Source organism: Ornithorhynchus anatinus, chromosome X1 (assembly GCF_004115215.2).
Source record: "Ornithorhynchus anatinus isolate Pmale09 chromosome X1, mOrnAna1.pri.v4, whole genome shotgun sequence".
Taxonomy (NCBI): domain Eukaryota; kingdom Metazoa; phylum Chordata; class Mammalia; order Monotremata; family Ornithorhynchidae; genus Ornithorhynchus; species Ornithorhynchus anatinus.
Genome location: NC_041749.1, coordinates 34,848,709 through 34,862,856, shown reverse-complemented (window position 1 = coordinate 34,862,856; position 14,148 = coordinate 34,848,709). Strand labels below are relative to the sequence as shown.

At 54.6% G+C, this 14,148-nt stretch overlaps 1 protein-coding gene across 1 annotated transcript in view; it reads right to left on the bottom strand.

Moving 5' to 3' along the window:
* Positions 1-1,063: 1,063 nt before the first annotated feature.
* Positions 1,064-14,148, bottom strand: part of SH3PXD2B (SH3 and PX domains 2B) — an 81,578-nt gene continuing 68,493 nt past the window's right edge. The window contains exons 9-13 of the mRNA XM_029049969.2: positions 10,318-10,435; positions 7,525-7,751; positions 6,146-6,195; positions 5,221-5,346; positions 1,064-3,940 (exon numbers count right to left, since the gene is read on the bottom strand). Coding sequence (XP_028905802.1) covers positions 2,438-3,940; positions 5,221-5,346; positions 6,146-6,195; positions 7,525-7,751; positions 10,318-10,435 — 2,024 coding nt within the window. The 3' untranslated portion in view covers positions 1,064-2,437. The remainder of the gene's footprint in view (positions 3,941-5,220; positions 5,347-6,145; positions 6,196-7,524; positions 7,752-10,317; positions 10,436-14,148) is intronic.

Below are 14,148 nucleotides of genomic sequence, written 5' to 3'. Positions count from 1 at the left end.
TCTCATCCGTAAAATGGAGATTAAATACTTTCCCTCCCTCCTTGGGGCTTGAGCCCCATGTGGGACCTGCTATTTTGTATTGATCACAGTGCTTGTCACATAGTAAGCACTGAAAAAAAATACCACAATTATTCTTATGATGCCTGGATGATTTGCAGGGTCTGGTTCTCACAACTAAATAGAGCACTGACCTGAGAGTCTGGCAGATCTGGGTTCTAATCCTGGCTCCGCTTGTCTGCTGTGTGACCTGGGGCAAGTCACTTCACTTCTCTGTACCTCAGTTACCTCACTTGTAAATTGGGGGGAAGATCGTGTGTCCCATGTGGGATAGGGACTGTGTCCAACCTAATTAGCTTGCATGTACCCCAGAGCTTAGTAGACTGCCTGGAACATTGTAAGCACTTGCAAACAAACAAAAAACACCAGGGCCCAGATTGGGACAACCCCCAGACGGCATCTGCTGTTCAGGATCCGGACTGTGGTAAACTCTTCCCATCCTCAACCTGGGGCTGATCACGCTGTGCAAACTCAGTGACAGAATCCTCTGACTGAAATCCAGCCCGTGTGCTGTGTGATGTGTGTTGGTTTGCTGTCTTCAAATAGGCTGGTGGAGCCTACCTAGAAGCTGTTTGGTTTTTGCGATTCCTTGTTGGAGTCTCGGTTCCAAGCCTGGTGTATGGAAAGTCCCACTCTTCCCCGGCCAGAGACAGGCAGCAACTTTTCACAGAGACAGATGCCTCTGCTGCAGACAGAATTGAGTTCAGAACTGCTTGGGGGAAGCCATGGGATCATGGGAGGTCACAAGCAGGAGGCAAATGATGATGGGGGAGGCGATTCAGGAAAAAGCAGGGGGAAAAAAAATCCCTTCAGTCCAACGGGGTGGAGGGTGATGTGATTTGAGGGTTTTCACCGATGGTCCAGAGCCCATCACATACCCTCTGGGGCTTAGATTGGGGGGAGAAGTGGAGCTTGATTTTTCTAGATTCCCTTGTGGCCATCACTCCACAAGTGTAAACAAGCATAAAAAAGCACCATATGCCAAGGAATGGGTAGAAGAGGGGAATAATATTGGGCAAATTTAATACCCACCGCCATTAGCTGCCCTCTGCTCTGAGGGCCAGGTCAGGCATCCAGCCCTAGAGGGAGTGTGTTCTGAGCAGGGACCGGATCTCACCAGCTGCAGGTCCTTCCAGGGAGAAAGGACCAAGGAAGAAAGTCTCCAGAAGCACGATGCACAACCCAATAGACATGGCAGAGAATGCGAAAAACAGGTTAGACCCCAAGTAAGATAGGAAGACAAATTCTCTATGGTAGACTGCAGGGGGGACAGGTTTTTTAGGAGGAAGCAGGTAGGGTCCAAAAGGCACAACTTTTCCCTCTGACGTCAAGTCAAATCCCAGAGAACGTGGCGTATGCCTCTTGACGGGTACCAAGCCAGGACCTGAGGAGTTCAGCACAGCTCATTTTCCTGAGGGCCTGGGTTTTTCGCCGATTCCACAAAGGCATCATTATTTCCAGAGCCTGCAGGGCAGCGGGAGGGCGATGCTGTCAGGGGACTCTCAGGCTGGCCAGGTCTCGCCTTGGTCCATTCTGGTATGGAACTGGAGGCCTAAGTGGACTCACCCTGTGATCTCTCCCTCCCGCCAGCTCCACCCAGCCCAGAACCAGGATGATGAGGGCGGCGGCCCTGAGGAAAGCAAGGAGTAAGGAGGGGGCAGGAACGGGGAGCTGCAGGAAGGAGGAGAATTTATCCCCAGCCCCAGCGCTGCTCCCAAGTAACGGAGAGGCAGAGGGTCTCCCGACGGGACAGACATCTTTGCCTTAGGTGCAAGGGCGGGCGTACCCAGAGTGGGGAAAGACTGGATATCTTATGGCCCGGGATGTCCCCGACTGGTGAAAATTGTGGTCTCTCTGTGGGGTCATCCCCGAGACTTTGGGGATAGGGCAGCCCCTGGGGGTGACAGGGGAGTTCTGGAAGGCACCAAAGCTGTGGGCTGGAGGGGCTTGTGGGGAAAGTCGGGTTAAGTCCCTCCCTGGTCTTCCCCGGCCAGCTGCCAAAACCCCAAGGCAAGACCTCTAACTTCCAACTCCTCTACTGAGCATCTCCGGCCAAGATCTCTGCTACGGGGTCACAAGCCGCCCCGAGGTCCCGCAGAGCCGGTGCCTGTTGACCTTGGGAAGGCCATTCCAAAATGGAGCTGGCAACGAGGCTGGCCTCAGAGACACCGGCTCAGCACGAAAACTCCGCGCCTCACCATCTTAGCCCTCTGGGAGACGCATGGAAAAAAACCCCAACTCAGAGCCCTCCAGCCTCATCCTTGGTTAAAGCCTTATGAGAAACCATAAATTAGGAAGAGAATTAAATACCTGGGCAGAGCCCCGGGGAAGGGACCCACGGCCAGGAAGAGGTGGAGGAGTGAGAGGGGAGAGGTGGGCACTATGGCTTCTTTCTCAGGTAGTTGGAAGGAATCCAGCCTTCCCACGAGGAGGCCCCGCTCAGGACCCGGCAGAACCACCAGCCGTTGCTGTTCTTCTCCCGCACCTCAAACACCGTCCCCTCCTGGAAACCGCTGGTCTCCTCATCGCCTTCGAAGTCAGCCAGGGCTACGTACAAGGCATCTCTGGGGACCTCTGCGTGGGGGACGGGAGCTGAGCCGGGCTTCTCCCTGGCCTCCCCGGTCTTGCCCGGCCCCTTGGGCCCCAGGCCACCCTTCCCCCTGGTCTCCTCCAGGGCATTCAGAAATGGTTTGGCTTTTGGAGGAACCAGCATGGGTCGACCTGGAGTCCCCGTAGCCTTGGTGTCCTGCCCCTCTCGCTGCTGCCCCTTGACTTCCGGCAGGGGCCGGGTGGTCTTCTTTGGAGGTGGGGGTCTCCGGGGAGGCACCACTGGTCTCTGCTGGGGGCCCGGTCCACCTTTGAGCTCAGGGTCAACAGGCTTGGCTGACCCCGGAGGAGGTCTCGGGGGAGCCTCCTTCGGCACGGGGACGTCCGGCTTCGGGGGTACCTTGGGGTCGGCCGGAGCTCGCTCCTGAGCCCTGTTGGGAGCTTCCCCCGTGAGCGGTGGGCTGTTGGCAGGGCCATCTGGGGGGGTCTCCTCCTCCACGGGTTTCTCCTGAGACTTGGCGGGCCGCAGCTTGCTCCGGAGGTGGGAAATGTCCACTGGCTGAGAGGGTTCCGTCCGGGGGGAAGCCCCCGGTTTGGGCCTGACCTGAGGTTTGGATTTTAAGAAGGGGTTGGGGGCGGGGGGCTCGGGCTTGTCCTCGGACGCGTCCGCTTTGGACTTGACGATGGGCCGGAGGTTCGGCTTCTTCACCTCTTTGGCCAATATCTTGTGCCCACACTCCAGTCCCATTTCATTTTTCAGCTGGAACAGCTTGCCCTTCTCAGATTTCGGCTCCGGCTTCTTGCCGTCCTTGGTCGGGGGAGCGTGCTTGGGTGGGATCATCGGCAAAATCATCCCGGGGGGCTTCGGCGGGGGTCCCTTGAGCTGGTCAAGCCTCTGCCGCTCCCTCTCCTGCATCTCCCCGTCCGATTTGATCATGGACTCCTTGCGTGGGGGCAGGCTGGGCTTCTCCTCTGCGTCGGGATCGGAGATCTCCTCGTAGCCGGCCAAGCCCGACGTGGCGGCGGAGGCGTTCCAGGGCGGCTGCTTCCCCTTCCAGTCCCTGGCCCACCCCGCCCCAGAATCCAGACCGTTGTGCGGGGCTTCGGGGAGCGGCCGGGCCGGGCCGGTGGCTTCGACGCAGTTGCTGTTGACGTGGTTCTCCACCCCGGCCTCCCCCAGGTGGAGCTGGGCCAGTTCGGTGGGCAGAGGGGCTAAGAAGTTAGGTCTTGAGGCGTTGCTGGTCTTTTTGTACTTGTCGATGAAGGTTGCCGGAGCCCAGCCCTCCGATTCCTCTATCTGGATGTACCACCAGCCGCTCGAGTTCTTCTCGATCACCTGAGCAGAACAGAATAATAATAAATAATAATAATAATGGTACTTAAATACTTACTATCTGCCAAGTGCTGCTCAAGGCTCTGGGGTAGGTACAGGTTAATGAGGTTGGACTCGGCGCCTGTCCTATGTAGGACTCACGTTCTTAATAGAACACAGAATAGAACAGTTTAGCTCTTTCAGGCTCTCAGCCTGGCATTCCTCTCCACTCTCCATGGGCCCTTGGCAGAGGTAGGGTGAGGGCATCAGGGAGTTCTACTCCATCTCAGTGGGAGAGGGGAGAGCCTCTGGGATGGCTATGTGCCAGAACCACAGAGCTGGTAGAATTCCTGATTCTTCTAAACATGAAGTTGCCCCCAAGGTGTCCCTATTCCCCCAGAGATGCGGGGAGAGTGGAAGAGTTAGGGATGGAGGACAGAAGGGAAGGAGCAGAGGTGGAGGGCTGGTGTTAGGTACAAGGCGAGGGAGGAAGGGGAAGTGAGGGAGTGAGATACAACGAGGAAGAAGGGGGAGCCTCCCTTGACTCTCCTGCTTGCTCATCACCGCCTCGTTTTCCTACGACTCAGGAGAACGGTCAAACCGTGTTGGCGACTACCAGGCTCTCCTGGTCTGTTGGGGTTGGAGCGGGGCACGGCAGGTGGCATAAATTCAGTTCCAGACCCGCAAACGCCCCAATTCTATCTGGCTTCCATCCTCCTAACTCTCAAGAAGAGAAACTACAAGTGAGCAGTCAAATGGAACCAACTAGTCAGTGGGGGTCACTGGTGCGGCTTCTAGGCGGCCCAGCAAGCTCACAGTGACGGCACCCACTGCACTGTAGCCCATGAAGCTTGGGGGTGGTCCAGACACTTGAACTTCTGTGGGCAAGGAAGCACCAGTGGCAGAGACCTTGATCCCCAAACTGCAAGACAGGAGAAACCAGGGCCTGCAGGTTGAACATCCAAGCGGTCTCCCTCTGCTGTGCCATGGAAGGAAGAGGCTCCTGAGTAGGGGAGCAGGGAGCGGAAGGGACTCAGGCTGCGGTCCCCATCGAGCCAGCGAGCCTCCAAAGCCTACGGCCTCCAAAGATATCTAAGTGGCAAAGCCTGCATTGGTATGCGGGTGCCAACGCTTGGCCTGGTCTTTGCCGGCTCTCAATCCAGCACCGGGAGGCTGGAAGTTCACAGTGATGGGCAGCAAGTTCAGGGGAAGTTCATGTACTTGAGGAGAGGAGATGGGGACAGGAAGAGAAAGGCAGGGAAGGAAGGAAAACGGAGAGGAGGAGCAGGGGTGGAGGGACCCACCTCGACTTTAAGCCCTGCCTGGAAGCTGATGCCGTCGGGAATGGTGGTCTGGAAGTCCGCGATGGTGTAGTATTCCTCCTCCACTTGGGGTGGGACGGGGGGTTTTGGCAGGTTCAAGCCACGGGGCTGTGACAACGAAACTAAGTCAGTGCCAAGGACCATGTGCTATTGAGCACAAGCCACTCTTTTGGGTTCCAGAGTGACCCTCTTCCCCCTGAAATCCTTTTGGAGATATCATGAGTAAGTCATCTGGGTCAGACAGCAACACAGTATGCTTGACTCCACCACCCTTTGTGGGCCAGCCAGGGGATAAGGGCAAATTTGTGAGGCAAAGGGGCCCAGGCACCTGCCTTGATTTCCCCCGCCCCCAGCAGGAGCTAGTTGGGAATGAGAGAGGGGGGTGTACTGTGGGAAACAGGCTATGGGTGAGGATGGGCTTACTCTATGCCTGTCCCACAAAGGGCTCACAGTCTAAGTCCCCATTTTACAGATGAGGAAACTGAGGGTCAAAGAAGTTAAGTTACTTGCTTTAGGTCACACAGCAATAACTTGTCCAGGCTTCAGGGTCCCCCCTCCGCTGATTCCAAAGTGGACTCCCCTCGCAGTTTGGAGGGTCCCACAAGCTGGCCTTGGGGCCCCTCAACTGGGCTGACTCCCCATCCAGACCACTCACACGGGCCCGGCACTGCTGCCAGAGCTGACTGAGAGGGGATTCATTTATTCATTCAATTGTATTTATTGAGCCCTTGCTGTGTGCACAGCACTGTACTAAGCGCTTGGGAGAGTACAATATAACAACAAATAGACACATTCCTGCCCACAGCGAGCTTACATTCTAGAGGATGGAGGGGAAGTCATGAGGCTGGAGGGTACAGAAAGGCTGGCATTCTCTGACCTTCCCCCTCCACTTTCTGGATAGACTTACTATAGTCAGGTCTCGGCGAGGAGGGGGTCTCTGCCTCATCTTCGGAGACCCTGCAGAAAGACAAGCCCGAGTCAGACCGGTGGTAGTCCTATAGGAGTGGCCAGAAGGCTTCCTCTTCACTAACCCTACCTTATATTACTTCGAATTCAGCCTTGTGAGAGGTCAATCATCCCTCCTCTCTATACCCTCATTCTTTGATAGAGTCAAATCCCTGGACCTGACACAACAGCAAGGGAAGTGGGAGTGTGGCCGGGCAGTGTGGGAGCAGGACGTGCCGAGGGCCACAGTGAACAGATGACTGGATCCTCTTCTCTGAACACACCACCCGCTCGGCTCAGGTGACTGAGTCAGGCTCCATGCACAGGTGGCCTGCCGGAGAGCTCCACGGAGCACAAACGCAGGGCACAACTGCCCATCGCAAGAGTTTGGTGCAAGTTCATAAAGGGAGTGCTCAGTGAGGGCATCCTGGGTGAAGAAGCGAGCGCCCTTCCTTACTGACCCTTCAACAATGCAGCCAGCCCAATCTTCCCACTCTAAGACTCCGGCATGGTATCCGCCAAGTGTCAGGATGAAGATTCCTGCCGGGCTGAGGCTGACATTTGGGCCTGGGATATCGCTGTTGGGATTTGGTGCTTAGAACAGTGTTTGGCACATAGTAAGTGCTTAACAAATACCACCATCATCATTATTATTATTAGAGGGCTCTGGAGCCCTGAGGGTTTCAGGCCATTCTTGCCCACTCTGGGACAGATCCTGGACTGAACCAGAAGCCTGAGTTAACTGGAGAGGGAACCCAGTTGTTCCAATTGACTCCTAGAGATCTCTAGGCCCGGGGCTGTTCAGGACTGGCTGGAATGCCCAGGGTCACTCTGGACTGGTCAGCCAACCTCAACAGATAGCTCAGGGCTTCACTTGTGCATCTCTGCAACTGGCCAATCAGAGCGCCGGGACAACTGGGCCCGGCGGCATCACTGCCATCGGTAATAACGACCACAGTTCTGCTCCCCACCAGTCAACACGGTGAAGTACCTACTTGCTTAAACCTTGGCCCTTCTTTCGTTCCCATTCAAGCCCTGATCCCGCTCCAGATCTGCTTTCCTGGGCTCACCTTCGAGGCGATCCTCCCAGGGGTCCCCCCCTGCTGAGTATCAACCAGACCTTGGAAATCCTGGGCAGAACTCTTTCACCAAGAGCTCCACTGGACCCACTGCCGGGACTTCACTCAACACAGGACTTGTCAATCAACCAACCAATCCCATTTATTGACCACTTACCTTCTGCAGAGCACTGTACTAAGCGCTTGGGAGAGTAAAATGCAACAATATGACAGACACGTTCCCTGCCCTCAGTGAGTTTACACCCCAGCACCCTCCACTTACTTCGTTTGAAATCCCCATCCGAGCCCTGGCGCCCATCCAGCTTTCCATCTCTCTGGTTGTTGAGGCCATCCTTCTCTCGGCTGGTTGAATTCTGTTGCCAGGATGTGCCATCCAGGTCGAGGGCACAAGACTGGGCCGAAGGACCAGAGCCCAGCTTTGGCGGGAAGGGTTCTCCACTGCCCTTCTTCAGGTAGGAGGCTGGGGCCCAGCCCTCTTTCCCCTGGTACCTGGAACACAGAGACCTCTCAGTTCCAGTCTAGTGCCATCTCCCTGCTCCCTTCCTCTTCCTCCTGCTAGCCTGGGAGGGATAGTTCCTCCCTCCGCAGGCCCAGACAGGAAGCAGTCTAGCCTGCTTCCTTGAGCTGAGGTGTTGCTGGGCACCAGCCCGCCCACAAGCTGAGCCCTGGGCAATGACGACTCTGGGAAGACGGGCTTCTGACAGCTCAGTCGAAGGCACCGACCTGGCTCCGTACTTCCCCAGCTAAGTCCTAGCTCATAATAATCACTGTGGTATTTGTTGAGCATTTCTTATGTGCCAAGCACTGTGCTAAACGCTGGGGGGTAGATACTAAATAGATGAGATTCCATCTCTGTGCCCATACAGGGCTATAAGTCTAAGGGCTCAGCTGAAAAGCCACTGTTCTGGAGCCTGGGGGCTATGAAGAGGCATGGTGTAGTGGATAGAGTTAGAATGACCTGGGTTCTAATTCTGGTTTAGCCGCTTGTCGGCCGTGTGACCTTGGGCAAGTCACTTAACTTCTCTGGACCTCAGTTACCTCATCTGTAAAATGGGAATTAAGACTGTGAACTCCATGAGGGACAGGGACTTTATCCAACCTGATAAGTCTGTATCTACCCAGGGCTTAGTACAGTGCCTGGCACATAGTAAACGCTTAACAAATACCATAAAAAAGGTTTCTCCTTAATGATCACAATAATGATAATTTTGATATTTGCAAGATACTCACTACATGCCAAGCACTGTACTGGGTGTTGGCAATTAGGTCAGTCACAAATTCTGTCCCAGATACAGATCATATTCTAAGGCGGCGGGAGAACAAGTATTTAATCCCCAGATGAGAAAACCAAGGGTCAGAGAAATTAAGTTACTTGCCCAAGATCACAATCAGTAACTTAATCTACTGTATTTACTGAATGCTTACTGTGTGCAGAGCACTATATTAAGCACTCGGGAGAGCACGATATAAGAGTTGGTAGACACGTTCCCTGCCTACAATGAGTTTTCAGTCTTAGAGGGGGAGCAGGGATCACACAGGCAAGTGGCCAAGATGGGATTTGAACCCAAGTCCCCTAATTTCCAGGCCCGTGTTCTTTCCACTAAGCCACACTGCTTCTCTTGACGATCTGCAGCCCGTGCGGAGCACTGCAGCAGCACCTGTTCCAGGAGCTGAGGTAGTCAGGCTGGGGAGCACAGGTCCAAGGAGCCAGGCTAATCCCCATCACACAGCCCAAAACACTGCTTCCGTCTAAGAAATTTTTTTCCACCAGGCTCTGGGCCCATGGCAGGCCAATCTAGATGTCCACTACAGAGGACACTGTCCAAGGGACAAAGAGGAGGGCCTGGTCAGCCAGGTGCAGAGTGCTGGTCTGGCCCTGCTGGGAAAGGGGACTGGGAGCAGAGGGCTTAAAATTCATTCAACTGGACAGTTTTTCTGGGAGGAAGGAGATTTTTGATGGGGTTGGGGAAATCCTTTTCTGGGGCACCAATCAATCAATGGTATTTTTGCAGAGCACTGTACTAAGCGCTTGGGAGTGGGCAATACAACAGAATTAGCAGTCACCTTCGCCACCCATTATGAGCTTACGGTCTAGAGGACAGTCTAGAGCCTTCTTGCGATTGGTAAAGAGGTGCTATGGCTCAGACAGAACTGGAGAACGACTGGGTCAGCCCAGCTTATTCATTCATTCAGTGGTATTTTTTGAGCGCTTACTGTGTGCAGAGCACTGTACTAAGCATTTGGAAAGTACAATTGAGCAATAAAGAGAGACAATCCTTAACCACGCCGGGCTTCCTGCTAGATCCAGCAGCCCACGAGGGTGTGGAGGAAGACCAAAGCTAGTGTCTCAGCAGGATGGAGCAGGCCTTTAGGCACTAAGGATGGATTCGTGGAACTGTAGGGAGTCTCCTCCCCTGGATTGAGGGGAGGAGGACAGGGGGCAGGTGGGAGAGTGGGGAGGCTGAGAAACTGAGCTGAAAAGCAACAGTTGAGGATGTAAACTTTCTTTCGTTTGCTCGTGCCTTTCTACAGTTTCTAGCTGAGAAGCAGTATGGTCTAGTGGAAAAAACATGGGTCTGAGAATCAGAGAACCTGGGCACTAATCCCGGTTCTGCCATCTACCTGTTGTGTGACACTGGCCAAGTCATTTCACTCTTGGTGCCTCAGTTTCCTCATGTGTACAATGGGGATTCACTACCTCTTTTCTCTCTTTCTTAGACTGTGAGCCCTGTGTGGCACAGGGACTGTGTTCGACCTAATTGTCTTGTATCTACCCGAGTACCCAGTAGAGTGCTTGACACAGACTAAATGCTTTACAAATATCACCGTTGTTATTATTTTGATAATTATCCATATGGCTTCTCTGTTTGCAGGAAGGAAAGGAAGCTGGGGAGTGAAGCTAGAAGCCTGGGGGAGCCGTGGCTCTTTCAGGCTCCTGCCAAATCTTCACATACCTACTAGGGCCTGAAAAGTCTTCGTTTCTTCCCCCACGGTCCCAACCACCCATTTGAAGCCGACCCTCGGAGGCTAGGGGAGATGGGGTGTGAGGAGATACCTGATCTTCCACCAGCCCTCCAGGTTCTTCTGCATCACTTCCACCGTGGCCCCTCTGTCCAAACTAATTTCATCCTGATCTCGAGCCGTGTACGGGTAAATCACTGTGTACTTCTCCTCTGTCAGGAACAAAGCACCGTTTTAAAAAGGCGTTGTTTTCGAGCCAGGTGGAGGGAATCGATCAAGCGAGGTCTTGGAGTAAATCTTTGATACTAAATAAGTGCTTAGTTCAGTGCCCAACACTTAGTACAGTGTCTGGCACATAGTAAGCACTTAATAAATACCATTAAAAAAATACCCAGAGACCTAAAGCTCATTTGACCCTTCCCCTCCCCGAGAAACAGGCAGCAGAGCTCTTCGGCTTAGAACAGGGTGACCGAAAAGGGAACCGGCCTATTCAACCCTGCTGGCAGCAACAGGAGGGGCAGAGAGATAAGTGGGGGGTAAGGGAGGAGGCGGGAACGTTACCCAATCCCTGGGATCCCTGGACTTTACCCTCTCTCCCCTGAACAATCCCAGACCAACAACCTAGTCCCTGGCTACTCCCGGAATTGCCCTCAGCTCAGACCAGCAAAGCGTTAACCTGGCCAAGGCCTCCAGATGCAATCTAAATGCACAGCTCTGAGAGGTTGAGGGATTGGACACATTTGGCAGCAGATGGTTTGGGGGTGAGATCATCACAAATTAAAGGCAACTAGCAATTTCCAGATACGTGGCTGGGAGCGGAGAACGTCTCGAATCCCCAGCCCTCGAAGAAGGCCGGGCCGTCCCCGGCCCCGGGGAAAGGCAGAGGTGCCTGTAGGCTTTGTCACCTCCCAGCAGAACCTAGAGATCCATTTCCTTTAGTGAACAAGTTCTGATCCCTGCCAGCGGATCAGCGGAGAAAAAGGGGAGCCAGAACTACCAACACCCAGAGGAGGCCTTGGGCCTTCAGGATTCTGAAATAAAGTAGCTGGGGCTGAGGCCAGGCTGGCTCTAGGGGCTAGGGGCTGAGCAGGATATAAACTGGTTTTAGTCTTACAAAGTTGGAGGCAGTTCCACGACAGCTTGGCTGACTTCAAAAAACGTCGTGTCTTCCCACTTTGGTGACCAGATAAGCCTATTTCTCACCTCCTCTCCCACTCCACCTTCCTCACTGCTCTTTCAAACTTTACCCTCCCCATGGCTTTTAAAATTGCTTTCCCTGTTTCCCCATCCCAGCCCCATACCTAGGCCTCCCCGACTCGCAACCTGCCAACTTTTTTCTTCTTAAACTTGCTTTATTGCCATAACCGGTCTCTCCCCTGGCTTGCAGCTGCTGCTTCTGAAACTGCTGAAGCCATGGAGGTGGGCCGAATTGTATAAAGGAAGAAGCCTAGGACAGGGCCACCACCATCACCCTCCCCATCTCACCCTGATCCCTGGGGCTTTGGTGGCTGTGAGGTGGATCTGGAGAAGACGAGGTCAAGGAAGAGCAGACTTGCCCGGTTGCCATTAGAAATGATGGATGGGTACAAGAGCAAGCTTACTTCGTGTAGAAAAGTAAGTCACCCCGCAATCCCCAGCACTGTGAGGCAATTGAAGGTCTGGGGTGTTTCTGACCCAGGAGCTTAGGGTGGGGCTGCTAAGCTGCCATTTTCTGACCATAGAGGGTCTCACCTCCACATGCATGAGATGACTAGGCAGTTACTTCGGGATCATTCAGAGGTAAGGGCACAGGGGGTTTTGTCAACTCCTGGGGTGCCATCTCTTCATTTTGAAGGGAAGCCAACTTGTGGGCGGGGGTGGGATTTTTGAGGGAGAGGGACATAAAAGCAAGGCTGGGCTTTGAGGGGAAAAAACCCCCACTTTCTGGCCTTTGAAGGGGCTCCAAGCCCCCAGCTGGCCCCAGGGTCTGGTGATGGAGAGAAAAATACCTGGTACTAGTGGATTGATGAGTCCTGCTATGTACTAGCCTGGCAGGGTCAAAAGAAGCCCTCCGTTCACTTGGGAGCCCGAAGCCCTCACAAGCCTGACCAGTCCAGGGTAAGACAGACAGCTGCCTTGACCTGGACCACTGGCCAGGCTGCCCAGCCTGGACAATGAATGGAGCCTGGGGGTGGGGCCTAAAGTGGAAGGTTACAGAAGATGAGAGGGGAAGAGGCAGAGCGAGAAAGGGGTTAAAACAAAGGGAAGAGAAAGAGGGAATGGGGGGGCAGGGGAGGGAGAAGAGGAGGAAAAGAGAAGTGGAGGGAGAGGAAGAGGAGAGGGCACCTATCCTCTACCACCTTCCACTGCCACTACTGCCGGGCAAACAGCAGCAGCTTGGGCTCCTGGCCCAGAAGGGGCCACTCCCTCAGGCACAGGAGGAAGAGGACGGTGAGCAGCTCTGGCTTTGCACACCGGGAGTCGCTCGAGAAGGCTCTCAAGGTCGGATACCCGCTTCGACCCTGGAGTTCCCACAAGGCAACCTGGGCGGGCCAGACCTGAGAAGGCCCCCCGGCGGGCCCTCTCCGGGCTCCGGGCCCAAGTTGCAGCCTGTTGGCAAGGGCCAAAAAGACAAGTAAACGTGTTGGCTAAAAGTTCCGGCTTGCACCTGCTCCAAGGGTTGGGGTGAGCTAGCTGTGCCTTCCCAATCTGCCCAAAATGCTCCTAGCCAAAGCTAATGATTTTGCCCTCACAGTGCCAATCCTATGGGGTCACTGGTCTCCCTCTCCCTTATGGAGGTGGCACCACTTGCTAGGCCAGGAATCCCCTGCCCTGGTGGGATGAGACACACACTAAGTCTAGGGGACAGTGGTCAGAGTTCAGCAGGGAGCAGCTCACGTGGCGCAGTGGAAAGAGCACGGGCTTTGGAGTCAGGGCTCATGAGTTCGAATCCCAGCTCTGCCACCTGTCAGCTGTGTGACTGTGGGCAAGTCACTTAACTTCTCTGTGCCTCAGTTCCCTCATCTGTAAAATGGGGATTAAGACTGTGAGCCCCACGTGGGACAACCTGCTTCCCCTGTGTCTACCCCAGCGCTTAGAACAGTGCTCGGCACATAGTAAGCGCTTAACAAATACCAACATTATTATCACCTCCCTCAACCCTTCGCTTGCTCCAGCCTGACTCCATCTGTTCCCAGCCCATGCACCTCTCTTCCTGCCCCGGCTCCCTCAGGCCAAGCCTCTCTGCCAGACCTGGTTTGCTCCTCTCCGCAAGCAGAGTTAAGTGCTCGGGATGCGCTCTGAAGGCGGGGGCAGCAGGCCCATGGCGAGCAGCCTGGAGCCGTAACGTGACCTGGAAAGAGGTAACGTGAGCTGTGAAGAGGGACCGGTGACGTCTCCTTCCAAATCCCGGGCATCAAACCAAAGGGAGTGAATTCACCACCCTCCAGCTCACGGACTTGGAACTCTACAGATCTCATCCCGGCCAACTGGCTAGAACGCTACCACCCAACCGCCTCCCAGGCCACATGGGCACAGATTTCCTTCCAATCCCAGCTCCCAGGCCCCACTTTCTCTCTGGAGAACTAACTCGAGAGCCAGGGGCGATATCACATTCTCCCCAAGATGATCCTCCCCCTTCAACCGTCTCCCTCCTCCCGACACACAGAGCCACCACGCCCCATGTGAAATGCACAAATAAAAACAAAACAAGGGCACATGCACCCAGCATAGATGGACAGACAGCCAAAGGCCCCAGGCTCCGACCCCGAGTGGTGGAAAAAACTTCCAGAGTATTATGCACCTTGACCCCATCCAATGGTGGACAAATCCCCCAGTGTCCGACGACGGCCCACGTGCCGGGGCAAAGACCAGACTCTCCAAGAGACTGGGAGGAAGCATGTTGGGGGAAGCCGGAAAGGGAAAACAGGAGGTGAGACGACAGCAG